General features: G+C 33.8%; 1 protein-coding gene across 1 annotated transcript in view; it reads left to right on the top strand.

Annotated features, from left to right (window-relative positions):
* Positions 1 to 17,909: 17,909 nt before the first annotated feature.
* Positions 17,910 to 22,273, top strand: part of LOC111999986 (WD repeat-containing protein DWA2) — a gene marked incomplete in the record, with an annotated part of 11,011 nt that continues 6,647 nt past the window's right edge. The window contains 3 exon segments of the mRNA XM_065777882.1: positions 17,910 to 18,207; positions 18,317 to 18,400; positions 18,496 to 18,628. Coding sequence (XP_065633954.1) covers positions 18,163 to 18,207; positions 18,317 to 18,400; positions 18,496 to 18,628 — 262 coding nt within the window.

Genomic DNA, 22,273 nt, shown 5'->3' with positions numbered 1-22,273 from the left:
ACCGCTTCTGAATTCTGAACTTACGTTATTTAAATGAAAAAAAAATAAAGTTGATCAAAACTGGTAATTACTGTTGATGTATGGGATTACTATTTTTAATCATGAACCATTTTTAATTTAATCCTTAAAATGTACGAACTTTGAGGTGGAACCCCCTCAAAAAAAAAAAAAAAAAAAAAAAACTGTGAGGTGGAAGAATTTTTACGACATTCTTATATTCCTTTATTTTATTTTTATTTATTTATTTATTTACACGTTATGACAAGTAAATTATTGTCCATCTAATTTTTTTTAATTTTTATGACAAGTAAATTATTGAGTGCAAAAACCGAAAAGTCTAAATCCACTTAAATTTTAAATTATACACACACAAATATATATATATATATTTTTTTTATTTATATATATAATGAGAAATCATTACATATTTTAGAAATGTATAGTTTAAAAAAAGTATAAACTAATAACGTGTTGTGGGGACATTTTTGCCTCAAGACCAATAATTGCACTTTGTAATCTTTTTTGGCTTTAAGTCCCACATGGAAAAGAAATGCTTCCTCTTCATGCCATATAAGGGATGATCAAGTGGATGAAGAGTACCACTAGTACACTAAAAGGATCCACTAGTACACTAAAAGGATCACCAATTGGAGCCTAGGCAATTTTTGCTCTTGTCTGACATAGAAAAGAAAGCCTTCCTCTTCATGTCATATAAGGGATCACCAATGGTGATAGAGTACTGCTAGTTTGGTTAAAAATGTCCCCACACGTGTATAATTTGAACATCTTCTAAAATGTATAATTTAAACTATTTAATTATGATTGTTTTTAATTTTATCGGTGCACATGCACAGAGTTACATACTAGTTGAATTAATTGAATTCCATGCCCCCTCATTTTTTTTTTTTTTTGAAGTCCACTTCAAATTTTATAAACATTAATACAATCATAATAAATGTCTATTACTCCATCATAATTATTAAATTTTATATTTATATACTAAATTAAAAAGATGAAAAATAATTTTTTAAAACAAATTATATTATTAAATTTTTTTATGCAGACCCCTTTTTTTTTGGGAGAAAGAAGACTTTTATTGAAGGAAACTAAAGGGCGGCCAAATAAGCCTGAACAAAAGGTAGAGTGTGAGATGGAACATCCTCCATCCATACAGTACAACTTGGTGATGTTAGAGCTAGCCTAGCTAAGTTGTGAGCAACTTTATTACCATCCCTCCTCATGTGAGAGTATGATAATTCTGAAAATAATTCGGAAAATAATAACTAATAATTTATCAAATGGGCATAAGAAGCTGGCCTATTATCCTTACATCTCAAGGCCTTTACAATCAATTTCGAGTCACCCTCAACAATGGCGCTATGAAGTCCTAACTCACTGCCAAACTCCACTGCCTTACACGTTGCCATTGCCTCAACTTCCACAGGTTGGAATGCCTGATCCAACCGCTGCACTAGTGAAGCAATCACCTCCCCTCGACAGTCTCGAACAACTACTCCAATCCTAGATTTATTGTCTACGCTTGATATTGTTCCATCGTAATTGATCTTGTATGTATTTGGTGAGGGTGTTGTCCATTTAGTTTGAGGCGTTGATCTGATCCAGTCCAGCTTAAGATTGCAACTTCTGATCTCGTTCCAGCTCTCCTCTGCCCTCTACTGCAAATCCTTGGTAAGGCAGCAAGCTTGGTTTGTCCTGAGCTTGTTCCGCTAGTTCCAAACATTCCAAACCTGAATAGCAAATAGGTCCAGTGGCTTGCATTGTAGACTGAAAACTTCATCTGTCATTGTTCCATGCCTCATCCAAACTCGTGCAGCTCCACAGTGTGTGTACAAAGTGTCCTCAGCTTGTAGGGAGCATCGGTCACAATTGGATTGTTGTATTATAGTTCTCCGTACCAGATTTTGTTTTGTTGGAAGGGAGATTCTACATGCATGCCACACCAAATTCTTGTATTTGTTAGGAATTTCTAGAGACCAGATATTCTTCCAAGCTCTCCTCTCTGTTAGGAATTTAACCAAAATTCCAACCTGTGAGAAACCAAAAAAAAATAGAGAAAACACACGTCAAAGAAAAACAATCACACGCACAAGACAGTATTTACGTGGTTCAGCAATTTACCTACGTCCACGGAGTTGCAGGGATTTCACTATTATCAGGGAAAAATACAAAGTGCGGCTACAGTGTTTTTTTTCTCTCTCTAAAAACACAACAACAGTAGTAGTCTAAAAAACCCTAATTATAAAAGCGGTCTTTTATATCCTACTTATAGGGTTACAATGGGCTAGGCCAAAAATAAACTAGGCTCCACAAAGCCCAACAAATCTCCCACTTGGAGACTAGTTCAATCATCAACATCAGCCGCTATCCTCCAAAAGCAATCCCTCATCCCTACAACTCATCCTCCTGTCCTCAAGCTAGAAGACCAATTGAAGCTGTACACAGCTTCAACTTTTCAATAGTGACACCCTTAGTCAACATATCTGCTGGGTTCTTAGATTCACATATCTTCTCAAGTGTTACCAACTTATCTTCAACAAGGTAACGGATAAAGTGGTATTTTGTTTGTATATGCTTCGACTTTGAATGAAAAGTTGAATTTTTGGCAAGAAAGATTGCACTCTGACTGTCACTGTGTAGAATGCCCATCTCCTGCTTCTTACCCAATTCATCTAAGAAACCATGTAGCCAAATCATCTCCTTTCCAGCTTCAGTTGCTGCAACATACTCAGCTTTTGTAGTAGACAAAGTAACAATCTTTTGTAAATTTGAAGCCCATGATATAACTGTACCACCCAGAGTAAATACAAACCCAGTAGTACTCTTTCTACTATCAATATCGCCAGCAAAATCAGCATCTACATAACCTTGCAACTTCAAACTTGCACCTGTAAAACAAAGACATGTATCTGATGAACCCTTCAGATATCTCATAATCCACTTGACTGCCTCCCAATGCTGCTTTCCAGGTCTACTCATGAATCTGCTCACAACTCCCACTGCATGTGCAATGTCTGGCCTTGTACACACCATAGCATACATCAAGCTGCCAATAGCTGAGGCATAAGGCACCTTGCTCATATGGTCCATTTCTTCTTCTGTCTTCGGTGATTGTTCTTTACTCAGTTTGAAATGACTACCCAAGGGTGTGCTCACTGGTTTAGATTCATTCATGTTGAACCTGCTGAGAACTTTCTTCACATACTCTGACTGTGAAAGCTTTAATGTACCATTAGTCTTGTCTCTAATGATTCTCATACCAAGGATTTGCTTTGCAGCTCCCAAATCCTTCATTGCAAACTATTTTGACAATTGCTTCTTCAGATTATTAATCTCCTCAATGCTAGACCCTGCAATGAGCATATCATCCACATACAACAGTAAAATGATATAAGAATTGTCAAAGAATTTAACATAGCAACAATGATCAGCTTCACATCTCTTGAACCCAATTTTATGCATAAAATTGTCAAATTTCTTGTACCACTGTCTAGGAGCTTGTTTTAAGCCATACAAGCTCTTTCTCAGTTTGCAGACTAGATTCTCTTGTCTCTGAACAATAAACCCTTCTGGCTGAATCATGTAAAGGTCTTCCTCCAAATCACCATGAAGGAATGCTGTCTTCACATCTAACTGCTCAAGATCTAAGTTTTCTGCAGCCACCATTCCCAGCACCAGTCTAATTGTTGACATTTTCACAACTGGAGAAAATATCTCTGTGTAGTCAATGCCTTCCTTTTGCTGGAACCCTTTAACAACTAATCTAGTCTTGTAACGTTTGCTACCATCATGCTCATTCTTTATTTTGTATACCCACTTGTTGTGCAAAGCCTTCTTTCCTATTAGCAATTTAGTCAGTTCCCATGTCTGATTCCCCAACAAGGAATCCATCTCATCATTCATGGATAACTCCCACTTGCTTGAATTTTCATCTTACAAGGCTTCATCATAACACTCTAGCTCACCACCATCAGTCAATAGTAGATAATTTAAAGCAGGTGAATAACGCTGTGGATGTCTAATGTTCCTGGAAGATCTGCGGATTTCAGCTACAGGTGTACTCTGATCTACCTGTGAATCTGCATTCTCCTTATTTTCTTCACCCCTTTTCTGGACAGTACTTTCAGTCAATCCATCTAAGTTGACAAACTCAGATTTCTTTTGATCTATCTCTGCAATATTTGATACTACAGTTGACCTGTCCTTGTACATAACCTGTTCATTAAATATCACATTTCTACTTCTGATGATTTTCCTGTTTTGTTCATCCCAAAACCTATAGCCAAATTTCTCATCACCATAGCCAATGAAAAAACATATTTTAGACTTAGCATCAAGTTTACTACGAGCATCAGAATCAATATGAACATAAGAAACACAACCAAAAACTTTTAAATGGGAAAATTTTACCTCTTTACCGCTCCAAACCTCCTCAGGAAGTTTGAACTCCATGGGAACTGATGGCCCTCGGTTTATCAGGTAAGCTGCAGTGCTAACAGCATCAGCCCAGAAAGTTTTTGGTAGTCCAGCATGCAACCTCATACTCCTAGCACGCTCATTAAGAGTTCTGTTCATGCGCTCAGCCACACCATTCTGCTGTGGTGTCCCAGGAATGGTCTTTTCCATCCTAATTCCCTGTGCAGCACAATACTCACTGAACCCTCCATCTATGTACTCTCCTCCATTATCAGACCTCAAACATTTTAGTTTTAAACCTGTTTCTATCTCAACCATGGCCTTCCACTTCTTAAAAGTTTCAAATACATCAGATTTATTTTTCAGAAAATAAACTCATACCTTTCTGCTTGAATCATCAATGAAAGTGATGTAGTACCTTGAACCTCCAAGGGATGCAACCGGAGAAGGCCCCACAAATCAGTGTGTACTAACTCCAATTTTTCTGCCTTCGGTGTCCTGCCAGTTTTCAAAAAACTCACATTTTTCTGCTTTCCTAAGATGCAGCTTTCACACATGTCAAAATCAATGGACTTCAATTCTGGTAGTTTTCCTTTTGACAGCAGCATCTTCATCCCTTTCTCACTCATGTGACCAAGCCTGCGGTGCCATAGGCTTGTATCAGTACTTGCATCAGCAACTGCAATTGTGTCTCTTGGACTTGAGGTCATATAGAGAGTGCTAGTCTTCTTTCCACGAGCCAATACTCTAGCTCCCTTTGTAACCTTCCAAGTACCACCAACAAATAGTATTGCATGCCCTTCATCATCAAGTTGTCCAACAGAAATCAGATTCCTCCTTAGGTCAGGAATATGTCGAACCTTCTCCAGTAACCAAACAGACCCATTGGGTAACAATATCCGGACATCTCCCATACCCACAACATCCAGGGCTGAACCATCAGCCAAATACACCTTACCAAAATCACCTGCAGCATAATTCTGTATGATTTCTCGGTGTGGAGTGGTATGAAACGAGGCTCCTGAATCCAAAACCCAATCATCAAGTGGACTGTCTACTGCAAGAAGTAATGCATCTTGTACCTCTTCTATTACAACATTAGCAGAATCATTTTCATTCTTCTTCTTAGGACTTTTGCATTGGTTCCTAAAGTGACCTGTTTTCCCACAATTCCAACATTGTACTTGTTGGCCTGATCTAAATTTACTTCTGTTCTGATTAGTATTTCTGGATTTTGATCTGCCTCGATTTGAATTTCTGTTATTACCTCTGCCTCTTGTCTCAAGGTTTAGGGCAGAACCAGATCCTGAGGTTTCACCTGCATCTCTTCTGCGAATCTCCTCAGCCAGAATTAAATCTCGAATATCATTATACTTGAGTTTTTCCTTTCCTGTAGAATTACTTACTGCCATCCTCATTGCCTCCCAACTGTTTGGCAAAAAAGCCAAGACAATCAGAGCACGAATCTCATCATCAAAATCAATTTCTACAGACGACAATTGATTTGTGATAGTATTAAATTCGTTCAGATGTTGTGCTACTGATGCATTCTCTGCCATCTTCAAATTGAACAGTATCTTCATCAGATGTACCTTGTTGTTTGCTGACGGCTTTTCATACATACCAGACAAAGCCTTCATCAAATCTGATGTGGTCTTTTCCTTTACAACATTATGTGCAACAGACCTAGACAAAGTTAACCTGATAACTCCTAGTACCTGTCTGTCAAGAAGAGCCCATTCATCAGCCTTCATCGCCTCAGGTTTTGTCCCCAAAAGAGGCAGATGCAATTTCCTCCCATAGAGATAATTTTCAATCTGCATCCTCCAATACGCGAAGTCTGTGTCATCAAACTTTTCTATTCCAGACGCCTTTCCTGCTTCCTCTGCTATTGCTCTCACTCAAACCTAACCCTAGGCTCTGATACCAGTTGTTGGGAATTTAACCAAAATTTCAACCTGTGAGAAACCAAAAAAATAGAGAAAACACACGTCAAAGAAAAACAATCACACGCACAAGACAGTATTTACGTGGTTCAGCAATTTGCCTACGTCCACGGAGTTGCAGAGATTTCACTATTATCAGGGAAAAATACAAAGTGCGGCTACAGTGTTTTTTTTTCTCTCTCTAAAAAACACAACAACCGTAGTAGTCTAAAACCCTAATTAGCGGCTTTTATATCCTACTTATAGGGTTACAATGGGCTAGGCCAAAAAATAAACTAGACTCCACAAAGCCCAACAGATAAAATTCAACCTTACATAGTCAACAAAAACATTTTTAGGATTAATTTAAAACACCAATAAAATCTTAGAAAATGGTAATACATTTTTTTTAGAAAGTGATCTTTTAGCTTCATGCTGTAAAATTGTTCAACCAAACAAAATCAACTAAAACCCTTCTTGCACTTGAAATCAAATCAATAAAATTTTAGTTGAAAACTTTTTTTGAAGGGAAATATTTTATGTAGAAACAAATAGTTTTTCTTATGTGCATAAAATTATGTTTTCAATGTCTAAGTCAATTTCTTTTCTGATTATTTTTACCTTTTACTTTTTAAAGGTGCAAATTCATTCATTTGAGAAATCATCCGATATTGTTGACGTCTCAAGAGAGATTGCAATTCCCAGTATTATTACTTCAGTTGCTAAATTATGAGAAAAAATCGTCAAATTGGAAAGCTAAATTTGATCGTCAATATAGAGATGATGAAGTTGAGAAAGCGAAAAGACTTGAGAAAGATCAAGAATATAACGTGGTGTATGAGTACAAAAGTGACCAAAAGAGGAAGTTAATTACATTGCAACAAAAGTTGAGAAAGATCAAGCATATAAGAACGTGTACAAGTACAGATTTTACCCAAATACTGCATCCAGCCAGATTACTTTCTCTCGGAATGTCATAATACACATTAATGATGATGGGAAATATGTATGTGTTCTTATATATCTATCTATCTTTTTTTTATTAAATGAATATTAGTTGATTACCCTTTAACTTTCTTTTATCAATTTCTTTTATAGAAGTCATATGTAGGATAATATTACATATGGCAGTGAGAGTGAGTGAGAGAAGTTCTTCAAATTTATTATTATTATTTTAACTAAATACGAATTATATGATTGTCCGTTAACTTTCTTTCAGCAATTTCTTTTGTAGAAGTCATATGATAGTTTAATATTACATGTGGCAGTGAGAGTGAGAATGAGAGAACTTCTTCAATTTTTTTTTTTTTTTTTGTTTGCTTATGACAAAAGTAGATAGAATGCTTATCAAATTTCCTCCAAGTTGATTTTGGTGCATGTGGAAGGGTTGTAATAAAGCTTCATTCGAAAGTTTATAAGGGAAGGAAATGGAATGATCATAAAGGAATGATCTATACTTAAGACTATTTTTAGTAATAATATTTTTTATCATTTTTAATGCGTGTTTATCACGTTATAAATACTATACATTGAAGTTTGTTTATATTGTTACAGAGAACTAGCGAGGAAGTTGGGAAAAAGTTGAAGTATTTCTTTCCAGATTTGTGGACGAGATTGTTCTCACTTATGATTTGTGAGGGAATAGATATTTGGGATCAATGCAAGTAAGTGTTCTCGTAATTAATTGTAAGAAACATGATTCAATATTTGTATCAAAAGTGTTTTGTAATATATAAGGTCTCTTGAAGAATACCTTCCTAGGAGATAGATAAATATACCCACTGTTGGAAGAACAAAATTAATAAGGTGTTAAATCAATCCGATTGAGTTATGAGATATTCTTTAATAAAAAGCATTTGCTTTCTTGTACTAATTAATTGATAATTGTACATTAATATATCAGTGAGAAGCATGGAGGAGATCTACTCAGCCATTGGAGAGCTACTTTGGAGCTTTGCATCTTGGAAAATGATGATTTGGCAACAGAGTATTTCTTGAAAATTTGCAGATCATGTCTCTCCCTTATAGGTATGGTAGTTCATCTCTTGATGATACTTTGTGGTGTGTGTGCGCCATTTAAAACATTCTCTTTGAAATGAGAAAGATGCAATGACATTTAAGTAATCTTTTTAACCCAAAACGGCTTACTAGGAAAATGACAAAAGCTATGTAACAAGTTATTATAGAAAACAAACAGAATTGAGTTATTATGGTTTGCTTGATTAATCTTCCTTCACCAGGTGTTTGAACTTTGAACTTATATGACAAATGGTAAAAGCGAGAAGTAGACTCTATCTATATCTATGCATTTTGGCGTATGAATTCCTTGAGGTCGAGGTTGCATTGATTCAAACTCTATCTATATCTATATGACAGATATGAGGGCTGATAAAAGTAAGGACATTTCAAGTCTCGTGACCAAGATCAAGGGCCAAATTATTGTAAGTTCATCCCATTGACTTTTGAAGCTCAAATTATGGGTCTAGATTTAAGCCAAAAATCAATAATATGATGTTATGCGGACAAATTGCACTGAATGCACTTTACTGTCAAGTCTTAACGTTGTTCTTGTTCATATGGGCCAACTCATTTTGCATGGCAATTTCTCATCTAGCATATGATTGGTCCACCTTGGGCCTATGAGAAGCATCAAACCATATCATGCCAAATACATCCTATTAATTCTTATTCCAAAAGTCTTCTATTAATTTCTTCTTTTATCAAACTCAAAACCTTCCATCAAGCATACTCATCTCTTATTTTTGTTACCAGTCATATCCTACATTAATTAGATCGGCTCTAGCAAAATGCCATTGATAGAATATAAATGAACAATCCAGTCAACCACCAGTGGAACTCCACTAAACAAAATTGACCCCGTCATTCACCGTTGGAAGAGTTGAGTATTAGTGTTCTTCCTTATTGCAGACAGTGGAATCAAAGTTTCTACAAGATCAATTAAAATACGGAAAATTGGAGGGGATATTCAAAGATGACAATGTCTGCAGCACATCTACAAAGTTAGCGGAGAATAGTTGTACAAATTGCATCAATTTTTTAATGAGGTAACTATGATTGGTAAATTGCTTTTTGCCTATAGTATACCACTCATAATATCTGTAAAATATTTCAGGTTTTTAGCACTTTCTCTACACAAGTATGCTCTGAATGCTGATGGTGATGTAAAAGGAATGTTTGAAACTGCCTATAGCAGCTTATTAGAGTACGATCCAGACTCGAAAAAGAAAAAGAAAAATAAAAGAAAAGAGGAAAGTCTAGAGAAACGAAGAGTATGCTTCCATCAAAATTCTATTCCTAACTGTCCTCTTTCCTTGTGTACCTATCTAGCATTTGCCTTATCATTGTTTTTATAGACTTTGCAGAATTTCCTTGAAAGTGTTCCTAGTAACGAAGAATTCAAGTCATTGCTAGGCAATCCTGAAAACATCAAAGATTGTGCGAAAAGTGTAGCAGAATCCCTTAACACTTTGACAGATCGTTGGCATAAGTTATCGGTAAGTCCTACTTTATTGTAATAAGCATTAATTGTGTGCAGTGTCCTGTCTTTCTTAAATATCTTAATTTATTATTGGGTAAAATATCATTTTCGTCCCTAAACTATCACAAAAGTTTGTTTTTCGTCCCTAAACTTTCAAAAGTTCTATTTTCGTCCCTAAACTATCACAAAAGTTCATTTTTCGTCCTTAAACTTTCAAAAGTTCTATTTTCGTCCCTAAACTATCACAAAAGTTCATTTTTCGTCCTTAAACTTTCAAAAGTTCTATTTTCATCCCTAAATTTTCAAAAGTTCTGACGGAGTGCTGACATGGCTTGACAGAGTGCTGATGTGGGAGGGACGAAAATTAATACGTTTGGAAAAGTTTAGGGACGAAAATAGAACTTTTGAAAGTTTAGGGACGAAAAACGAACTTTTATGATAGTTTAGGGACAAAAATGATATTTTACCTTTTATTCTTCAATACGAAAAATGAAATTATTTGGATGTTTAATAAAAAACACGAAGCAGCAATGTTTGACTTTTGAAATAAATGAATTTGACTTTTGAAGTAAATGAAACTAGGGAATAGATAATTTTTTGAGAAATTACATTTTATCCAAACCCATTAACTCGTTCAATAATTCACTTAATTTGGGTGAATCTTATTCTTAAAAAAAAAAATTGGGTAAGTCTTAATCTAATCCAATTAAATATTTAAATTAAATGGATAAGACAGACTCAAATGGGTAATTTAAAGTTTAATCCTAAAAAAAACAGCTAAAAGCCTAAAACGTAAAACCTAAAAAAAAAAAAAAAAAAAAACATGCTAACCAGTCGCCACTTTCTCCACTGGGGGGGGGGGACTTTTCAAAATTCCTCTCTCTTGTGTACTTTTGATAAAAATATTTAATTTTAGACATAAATTCAAATGACAGCATCCCTTAAATTTTTACTAAAAAACGAAATATATTATATTTATATAGTTGCCTAATGCATTTTTGTTTATTCTAATTACTCATTTAAATGTATTTAATGTATACCATACTTAATTTAATTATATTTTATGTTTATTAAATTGACTTATATATTTTTAGACATGTCAAAATTTACTTTCTTTTTTTATTTCTTTTGCAAAGATGTAAAGACTTAGGCCATTTGGTATATTACAATAGACATTTTAATGTAATAGTTATTCATATGGTTTAGTTATTCTTAAGTTTGATTATGTTTTTATTGCAAGGAATAGTCATTCCTTATAAATAGCTATTATTCAAAATGAAGAATAATTATTCATCTCTGATGGGTTGTAATAGCTATTCATGCAATAATTTTTAAAATTAATTAATATATTTTCAAATAAATAAAATTTCCATATACACATATTATAAAAATTAAAAAAAAAAAACCATCTCTCTCTCTCTCAAATTTAACAAATATTATTTTTAAGGAAATATAATTGTATGAGTAAAATATTTCTTAAAATAAATTTTAAGTTTTATTTTAATATTACAACTCATAACCAAACTTATGAATATATTTAATTATTCCATTACAATAGATTTTATTCCTATTAATAAAAATTATTGTGGGGAAGAAAAGCCTAGGAGTACGTCTCTATACATGTATTGGGCTAGAGGTCCAATTCGAGGACGTAACTAGTCCGAGGACGAATAATTGCTTGCATGAGAGTCAATGGAAATAGGTAAAGGGGTAAAATCCGATCAGGATCACCTGGCAAAGGTCTGAGGAGGAGTGTCATCTCGGTAGAGTAAAGTCGAGGTAAAAGGAAGTGTACTGCCGTTGAGAGCAACATTCCAAACCGATCCATGGATAAGGATAAACATCAAGAAAGGACGTGACAGAGGAAAGCTACAAATATCTTGGGAAAAGCTATTACTACCACATTAAATATACCACAGTTAACTTTTTGGCCGTATTAATGATGAAGTGATCCTTGAATAGTAATTCTCAACCTTCAAGCTACTACCCAAAGACTTTAGGAAGGTGCTGATGGGACAAGAACCAACTTAGAGATCTGATCTGCATGTGGAGGGTAGGGATGCTAGGAAAAGAAAGTGTAAAATGGAATGGAGATCCCAAGAGAAAGGGATCGGAAATTTGTAAGAGAAAACACTGTAACAGCTTGAACCATATTTGTAACCATTTTCAATCAATATATACTAGAACATACCTCCTCGGATTGTGCTGAGGAGAAATTTACTTAGATAACTCCAGTCCATTTCTCTTTGATTATCTTTTAAAATCCATTCTAACTGTTATCTCTTTCATTAGAGTCTAGTTTTTCAACCCACTCTCTACAAATTCATTGTATTGGGCTTATTGGTCTTGGATCCAATCATACCTTGGACCTAAGGATCCAAAACTCGTCCTTACAATTATAATTCATGTCGTAATCCTCATTCAGTATACTAAACGTGTCCTTGCTTGATATAGTTTAAAAAATAAAAATAAAAAATAAAAAACTTACTTGATATAAGTATTTTTGTATTTGTAAGAATATATCATATGTTAAATCAAAATTACAAACATTTTTCATATAAAAGCAATAAATAATATATATGTGTGTGTGATTCTTTGGATTTATTTTTTATTTTTGGACAAAGTTTAGTTACAAAATTAGTTGTAGTTTTAGGCTACAAACTTACTTAATATCTTTTTATTGGAGGTGAATTTTGGCAAATCTACTATTGGATTACATTTTCTTCTTATATCCTTTATCCTTGTAAAATTTCAAGAAAATTAAAGATCCATAGCTATGTCATCAATAAATTTTTTAAATTGCAAGTTTTTGTAATTTAAAATTATGCACAAAACATAAACTTATAGACCGTATAGTAAATAATATCCGATTGACACAAAATTTAACATGTGTATTAAGAGCGTAAAGAACATGTAATTCAACGGTTAGATTTTCAAAATATATTGTAATATTTATTTTATTGAGTGAGTTTGTAGCCATTGAGTGAGTTTGTAGCTTTAAGTTACAATCAATTTTGTAACTAAACTTTGTCCATATTTAGTTTGATTCTCTTAAAAAAATTTCCTTGCTTCGCCACTATTTAGGGCAAATAACTAGCCACCTGTTTTGGCTTCTCATATTTGCCATAATGCCATGTGTTATTTTTAATTTCAGCATTGACTTATGGTAGTTAGAATCTTTAAACTGACATTTTATAAATGTCTCCCTAAACTGAGTTTTGGGTGAAGTGAAACTCTGTGTAACTGATTTTTGAATTCTCATAGGCTCGCTTGACAGACCAATCTTGCTTGACCGAACTTTTTGCAATAGCTTTTTGTATAGCTTTCATATGAACTTGATCCTTATTGACCCATAGTGATGTAAATATAAAATTATAAATTCAATAAAGCTTTTTTTTTTTTTTTTTGAGAAGAGAATATAATGAAGTTATGTATTACAATTGAAATTTTTGACAAATAATTTATGCTTTATTTGATTTCGATGAAAATCTTGTGTAAAGATAGTTTTACGTATTTTCTAGTGTTTGGTATTATCAGAAAAAATGAGTTAAAGGAGAGCTATTTTTAGTTAACATAAAAAGTATGACTTTTTTTTAGAAGTTGTTTTTCACGATTTTTTTTTTTTTTTTTTGGAAAACAATTATATTTCATAGCAAGCTAAATAAGAAAATTTAAAGATTGTTTTCAATTCATTTAAAATTACTATCAAACATAGAAAAATGAGATAGTTTAAAAAAAAAAAATTAATTGACTCATTATTTTATAAAATGTCATTGTTGAAACAAACCATTCTAGACTTTAAAAAAGAAAAGAAAAAAAGAACTGTTCTATTAAAAAATTTGTGGTACTTAGTACTTACCAATACGAGGCCTGAGTCATTATTGTTTTTTGGTTAATCAGGTACTTATATAAACAACAAAAGGCAATTACAAATTGGCCATAGAGGCCAAAGTATTGGCAACACGCCTATAATAATACAACCCATTCCTATCAACTTCATTATTATAGAAAATATCATTGTTGAAACAAACCAATCTAGCCTATCTATTTAAAAAAAGAAAAGAAAAAAAGAACTGTTCTATTAAAAAATTTGTTGTACTTAGTACTTACCAATATGAGGCCTGAGTCATTATTGTTTTTTAGTTAATCAGGTACTTATATAAACAACAAAAGGCAATTACAAATTGGCCACAGAGGCCAAAGTATTGGCAACACGCCTATAATAATACAACCCATTTATATCAACTTCAAGCAAACCATTTAAATCATAAGAGGGAGAAGTATCAAACACAACAAAATTCTCCATCAAAGAACAACCCCTCTTAGCCAAAAAGTCGGCGCATTTATTCGCCTCTCTAAACACATGCCCACCTAAACCTGCCTAAACCTGGCCATGAGTCATTATTGTTCCATCAATCTTTTAGAGCTTAATTATTGAATTGGTTTTCATTGTGGAAGTCAATTCATTATGTGGGCCTCAATTGATCTAAAGCCGACGTATATTGGTTGAAGTTATTTCTTTCTCAATGGGCTTGTTATGAACATTGAGACGGACCGTTTAGGAATAAAACCCACCTCAAAGCATATATATATATATATATATTTATATTTATATATTTCTAATAGATCCAATGGTTGAAAAATAGCATTAAATGATTAAGGATTTCCACTTTAATTAGCTAATTAATAGCAGATTTTCTCTATCCTCATTTACTAATTTTCATAAACCTTTTTTGTGCCGTAGATTTCTAATAGATCCAACGGTTGAAAAATAGCATTAAATGATTAAAGATTTCCACTTTAATTAGCTAATTAATAGCAGATTTTCTCTATCCTCATTTACTAATTTCCATAAACCTTATTGGGTATTGTTTAACTGTGTCCCTTTCTTCCTTAAAAAAAAAAATAAATAAATAAATAAAATTGCAAGCTTAGTAACGAAAAATTATATTTATTACAGAACACACTTTTGACACTTTGCTACCTTCTTTGATTGACACTCCACAAGATCTGATGCTTTCTTTACATAAACACTCCTCTTGTCCTACTCCCTCCTTTATTTAATTTTTTGATCTCAAATCCGCCCTATCTTCAACTGTAACATCTTTAATTGAACCCATAGATATATATAGTGAATGGATTGATGAATGTGAGTGGGTCAACAACCTTGAAGATGATGGTGCGTAGGAAGCTATTAAGATGTTAATAATGTTGTTTCTCTGTTGGAAGAAAAAGAGCAAACCAAAAGGTATGTAACTATTGTGTCTGGGTGTCTTGAGAGGACCTCATTGGTGAGGTCTCCATGCTTTCTGAATTCGATATAGGACTTCTCCATGTATAGTAAGTTCATAATACTTTAGACGATAGTTTGGTAAATATATGGATCTTGTAACTTAATTAGGTTGTTTGATGATAATGCCCTTATTGGGTAAAAGATTTTTTTTTTTTTTAAAAAGAAAAAAAGAAAAAAAAGGAAGAAAGTGACACAGTTAAACAATACCAATAAGGTCTATGGAAAGTAGTAAATGAGGATAGAGAAAATCTGTTATTAATTAGGCAAATAATGTGGAAATCCTTAATCATTTAATGCTATTTTTTCAACCGTTGGATCTATTAAAAACCTACGGCACAAAAAAGGTGTAACTCTTAAGGAGTTACACCAGATGTAACTTAAGGAGTTACACCAGGTGTAACTTAAGGAGTTACACTAGGTGTAACTTAAACTCATCTCATTTATATATATATATATATAAATATATATTTTTGCAAATTTACATGATTTGGATAGATTTAAATTATTAATAGTGTTACATCACTACATCTCATTTGTTATTGGGAAACCAATAAAAAAAATTATGGAAAAACACCAACGCTATAACTTCAATTTGAAAGTAAATATATTCTCAACTTTAAGAAAATTATATAATCTTTGACAAAATATGAAGTAAAGGTAGAAAAAGATTCCTCAATGACCATGAGTCACTGCTTTTGTGAAAGGAACAATTGCACTTAGGGGTGTTTGCGGTGGGTGCGGTGCAGTTTTGGGTCATTTTTAGCACCGCACTTTGTGGTGCAGTTTAACTAAAACCATAATCACACCACATCTTGTTTTTGCGGTCACATGTGCAGTGCGGTGCGGTTTAGAGTTTAGCCAAAACCATAACAGCATTGCACTTCATTTTTGCGGTCACATGTGTGATATTATGTATAAGATGCAGTTTAAAGTCGGTATATTTTTCAAATTTTCGGTTTTTCCTACTCAGTCCAAAACTAATTTTTCCTTTTTTTTGGGGTCAAGTTTTAAATTATTGAGCTAGTTTTTCTTTATTTTGAGTTTGCTTTTCTAGTTAACACTTGCTAGGGTTATTATTATTATTTTTTTTTTGAAAACTAGGGTTATTAAACTATTAATAATATATTTAATATTAAAAATAAATAAATATATTAATACATAGAGAGGGTGCGGTGCAGTTTGTGCGGTTTTCTTATTATAAAACCGCAAACCGCACTGCACCATACGGTGTGGTGCGGTGCAGTGCGGTTATACTATTTTGCAGGCGGTTTTGGTGCGGTTTTTGTGATTTGTGTGGTTTATGCGGTTTGGTGAACACTTTACACTGATGCATTAGCAAAAAAAGGTCCAACAATTGAGTAAGATATTGTGTGTGTGTGTGTTTTTTTTTTTTTTAGTTTGCCTGCGAACTTATATATGTTTTTCATTTTATAACAATACTAGTTGCTAACCTGTGTTACGCACGGGAACCTACCTATTTGTGAGGTAAATTAAAATAATTTTATAAAATCTTAAATTAATTAAGAAACTACACCATTGCATGATATGCTCTTGTATGATTTCAATTTGTGTTACAATTTGATGAAGAAGCCATTGCAATGGCTTATAAAAAAATTTGTCAGACAATTTCAAATACTACAAAAAAATAACTCAAAAATTCAAATATTAAAACTTCTGAAAAATCAAAAAATATTAAAGAATCAGATGATTCACTGCTTAAAAATTATTGAAACAAAACAAAATATATATGACTTAACAATAGAGAAATATAAAAGAAAGATGACTTACATTCAAAAGAATAATTTCAATTATTGCAAACTTTTTTATCTTGTAAAAAACAACTAAAGAGAGTTTGGTAGTTCATAAACGAAAATTACTTTTTAAAAAATACATGAAAAACCATAATACATATTGTGGGGACAATTTTTACCTCAAGATCAAGTGTTGCACTTATAATCATTTTTGACTTGGAGAGTCCCACATTGGAAGAATTTCCTCCCTCTTTCCACCTTATAAGGGATGACCAATGGCGTAAGAGTACAACTATTTTGGTTAGAGGCAAAAATTGTCCCCTCCCCCCCCACACACACACACACACACACACACACACACACATATATATTTTTAACAGAGAATAAAATAATATAAGAAGAGCTCATATCTCTACTCAGTTTTAAGAAAAAATATATTGGGGTTTGCATTACTTTTATAATGTTCATGATTAATCTCGCAAATTTGGAAATAAATTATTAATGTTGAATTTGAGTCTAAGTTGAACTTATTCTAAAGTTTCACTCATTGTTAAGTTTGGATTAAACAAAAATAATTTTGTTTAAAAAAATGATGAGTTTGAGTTTAAGTTGGACTTATTAAAGTGATAGAGTTTCATTCTATGTTAAGTTTTGACTAAACAAAAATAATTTTATTTAAATAAAATGATAATTTTATTAAAATATTGTGTTGACATAGAAAATTATGAGAATTTCAAAGGTTTCAATTATATATATGTAGATGAGGTTGTATTATAAGAGGCATTATTGTCTTAAATTCTATAGGTGCTAGTTCTGTTTGTTAATATTAGCCAATTTTCCACACAAAAAAATAGTAAAAGATAATGTTAACCGCCAAAATTTTTGTAGTTGAACTAGTATTTTTTTGTGTATATCAATAAAGATATTTAAGGTTTAATATCCCTTCCTCAATTATTTAACAAGCAAAGCAATTGCAAAAGCTTTGATTTGGAACGGCTATGGGCTGGGTTAACGTGTTTCGATCGGTTCAATACTGGGCCTGACTCGATCCAGTCTGAGATGAAATCCAACAAAGAGAGAGCACGAGACGACGAAGACGAAAAGTGCCTTGACCGTTACACTCCTAAAACGCACCGTATTAGTCCTTTCCAAGTATACCCAGTCGTACTCTTAAAATGAACTTTCTTCTTTGTTTCTTGCTACCGTTAACAGTTAAGAAGTAAAGCTAAAAGGTAGTTCCCCAGCTAGATCGGTGAACCAATGCAAGGAGGATCATCAGGCATTGGATATGGCCTCAAATACCAGGTCAATTATTCAAAATTATCCAAACCCTAAATTCAATTTTTTTTTCTTTTACTGAGCCTCAAGATCTTGAAAAAAAAAAAAATGTAAAACCCTAAAAATCTTTGTCCAGGCTAGATGCATTTCGGATGTGAAAGCAGACACAGATCACACCAGCTTCATCACCGGCACTCTCAGTCTCAAAGAAGAAAACGAGGTTTATATTTTACTAATTTTTTTTTTTTTTGGTTTTGATTTCAATTTGTGTTTTTATTTCTTAAATTAATGGAGTTTTGAGGTTGTTTATTTCAGGTGCATTTGATTCGGGTTTCATCAGGTGGAACCGAGCTCATATGCGAGGGTTTGTTCTCGCACCCGAACGAGATCTGGGACCTCGCTTCGTGTCCCTTCGATCAACGGATCTTCTCCACTGTCTACTCTTCTGGTATTTGATTTCATTGATCCTGATCTTTATTTTTATTTATTTATTTTTATATACATAATTCAAAACTTGATTACGCCGCCGCGATGTTTACTTAACAATGAAATGCATAGCTTTGGATGATTTGTTTCGACTTTTTAAGGAGCTTGCAAGCATTGTATTCGACTATAAACATTGCAAATAGAGTTATGATTGGGATTTTTGATTACTAGGACATTCATTAGTGGTTTTGATTTCGATCATTCTATAGCTCAGAGGTGCTGGAGATTATTATTATTTTTTAAAGTAAAAATCACATTAGTAGAAGTAATATAAAAAATGGCTTGTCAATTAAGGAAGTAACAGAGCATATGAATTTAGAGAGAATAGCATGGAAGAAAAGAATTAATGTGACTGACCCTAACTAATCCCAAAATTTTGGGTCTAAGGTGGTGTTGTTGTAAAAATAATTTTATTTGAGAGAGGAGTTAGTTTGAATGCACAGTCCGTGCTTTGGACCACTCCTAAAAGATTGTAATAGAAGATTCAACATATTTAAGAAATCAAGAAAAGAAAATGACTGGATGCTACTACCCATTGTAGTCTCAAATTTTACAAGGATCACACTAGGATTGTTTCATGACATGAATGGGAAAGATTCTATTCTTCCTTTCTTGCTAAGTTGTTCCTAAGACACATTAGTGAAACTGCTTTCCGTATCTTGGACTGCTTGTGTTGTTTAAATCTTACTTGCCAATACTTGAGCTCTTGCTACAGTCTTTGGCATCCCAGACTAGCCGGAATAATATATACAATTATACAAAAGTGACCAAATATCTTGAGCTGTTGAACAATGCAAAACAAGATGCTCAACTGACTCCCCATTAATCTCGCTTTCGCACATACAATATAAATGCTCCCTAAGTCAAGAAAGTGGCCCTTGGAGGTGTCTTAGCCCTCCGGATGCTTGTCCATGGGAAGTAAACTCCTGTGGACTTTCTTAGAATGTCATAGTATGAACAGACTTCAAACTTTCCCTTCTTAGTCAAAGTCCAGGATAATTGATCCTTTCCTTCACTAGATGGAATATCAGAGTACAGCAAAAAAAAAAAAAAAAAAACCCCCACAAACTCGAATTCCCAATCTTGAAAAGGTTGAGTCAGTTGAGAATTCCAATCCCATATACCTAGCAAGACTCATGGTTATTGAAGCACCCTTTTCCATTGTCAATCTAAATAAGTAAGGAAAGAGGTCTTTTAGAGAACAATCCATACGCCAAGGATCACACCAAAAGTGAAAATGAGAGCCATCCCCTATAACAAACTTAAAATATTTAGAGAAAAAATTCCACCCTCATTTAATACTCTTTCATAAAGCACAAAAAATAATAATTAAATAAAGCAAAAAAAATACACTCTGGTAGAGACACAAAGAAGCAATTTTGTTACGAATTGAACCTCGAATCAAGCAATACCGAGAGACAATCAATTCTTAAATTGCTGTGAACTTCTAGACCCAATACATTCTATTTGGCGAGGGGAGGGTGGTAGCAACGGTAATGTGGAACCAAGTCCAGGAGTGTGGTATGGGTCAAATCAAGTCTTGCTATATAATATTTGGTTTTCACAAGACCAGCGTGGTCTGGGATTGGTGAAAGCGGCAAAATCTAGAGGTTTAGGATGTTGTCAGTGTCACACAATGTTAGTGTTGTCTGGGGTTTACAAAAAGCTGCATAGATTGGGGAGGTAGGGAGTCATTGAAGTTGTGTGACCATATTTCGTGATTGCTGATAACTAAAAAAGGGTAGGGAATGTGATTGCAGGTGTTGGGTGACCACTTTATTAATGTTTTCAGCACTGAGAGAAGTTGGAGACAATAGCCCTGGCTATGAAAGTGGTTGTCGGTGTTGAAATGAACCAAAGAACAATTGCCAACAATGGCGGAAGTCAAGTGGTACCAGCTGTGAAGGTTCAGAGTTCAATGCTTTGATGTCATGTTGAATTTTCGGGAAAACATTTGTTAGGTGATTAACACTAACATTGGTTTTAATATCAGTAATTGGTCTCCAATTTATAAATTTTCCCTCACAAATGGCAACAATAACAACAAAAGGAGAAATGAAACATGTTTTTCTAATGCATTCCTACAACAGATTCCTAATCCTCCCTTTTTCAACAAAGAACACTCCATGCCCACGCCATAACTAACTAGATGGAGTTTAAAGGAACCTCCCATTCCCCTCCAAGCTATCTCTTTGGAACTTCTTTAGTCTTTTTCAAATGTGAATTCGTATCGTAAAAGTTGACATGAAATACATAGGAAAGGAAGATAATGTACCATTAATGAGAGTGATCCTTCCTGTTAGGAATATGAAATAATTGTTGTAATTTCTTTAGTTAGGTAGTTAGCTAGTTGGTTGAGATTAGGATGAGTTAGTTAGGATTTGAGCACATGTAGCTCATTTAACACATGGCTTAATTCATAGAGCTCATGTTGAATTAACTACCCAATTATCTTGAGCCATGTGGGCTAATGACACTAGAGTCAATCTCCTATAAATACATGATTGTAATTCAACAATAGATATCAATTGAAGAATAAACCAACTCATTGCTTAGTACATTTCCTCTCTCTCTCTCTCTCTCTCTCTCTCTCTCTCTCTCTCTCTCTCTCTCTCTCTCTCTCTCTCTCTCAATATTTCATTATGGAGGGTGACTATCTCTAGTTAAGTCAATTTCCCTACAATTCCCATCAATTCTCCTATAATTCCTATCCATCCCCATTAGGAACCACCGGGTTCCTAACAAGTGGTATCAAAGCCGTTCATCCTGAAGCCATGGTTGAAACTAAATCTACAACACTTCTAGACAAAGCTATTTCCAACTTTCAAGAAGTTCAGAAAAACTTAGCATCATTTTGAAGAAATTATCTGATGCAGAAACAAGAAGACAACAACCCTAAACACCTCGGTCCAATGAGAATTATATATCAAGCAATGCTCTAGCCATAACTTTTCCAAAATCAATCAAGGTTGATTTTCCTAGGTTCAAGGGTGAAGAACCTACTGCTTGGGTTTATAAAGCAAACTAATACTTCAACTATTACAAACCCCAGATCATGAAAAGCTTCCAATGGCCTATTTTCACATGGATGGGGAAGCATTAGTGTGGTTTGAAGATGCTGAAGATACTAGGTTATTTGTGAGTTGGGATGCTTTTGTTCAAGCACTACAAGTCAGATTTGGATCTACTGCCTGTGACAATCCATTGAAGGATACTATTCAAGAACCACTTGTTCTTGTGAGTAATCCAATGCTCATTGGCGTTAGCCAAACTCATGTTTCACCAAATGGGTCTGTTCATGCAATCAAGAATGAAGACGTAGACTTACCACACACTCACGTTGGGGGCCAAATCTCGTTGCTTAGTGGCTGTCACAAAGCCAAAGGACTAGATGCTTCTTTTCTTGGTAATAGTTGTGAGATAAATGATGGATTCCATAGCCGAGATGATCACAATTTTTATAAGAAATTGAGTTCTATAATGCTAAAGGTTTCAATACGACTGCTTTGCGTTATGCTCCTGTGTCATGGATGTGATTAATTGTTTTGGAGCTATTTGTGTAATCAACGGTCAAGATGCTTTGGCGTATTGGGTCAGTGGCTTGGTA

This window comes from Quercus suber, unplaced genomic scaffold, assembly GCF_002906115.3.
Source record: "Quercus suber isolate HL8 unplaced genomic scaffold, Cork oak 2.0 scaffold_166, whole genome shotgun sequence".
NCBI lineage: Eukaryota > Viridiplantae > Streptophyta > Magnoliopsida > Fagales > Fagaceae > Quercus > Quercus suber.
Note: the sequence above shows the minus strand (reverse complement) of the source record. Positions and strands in the feature narration are given on the sequence as shown.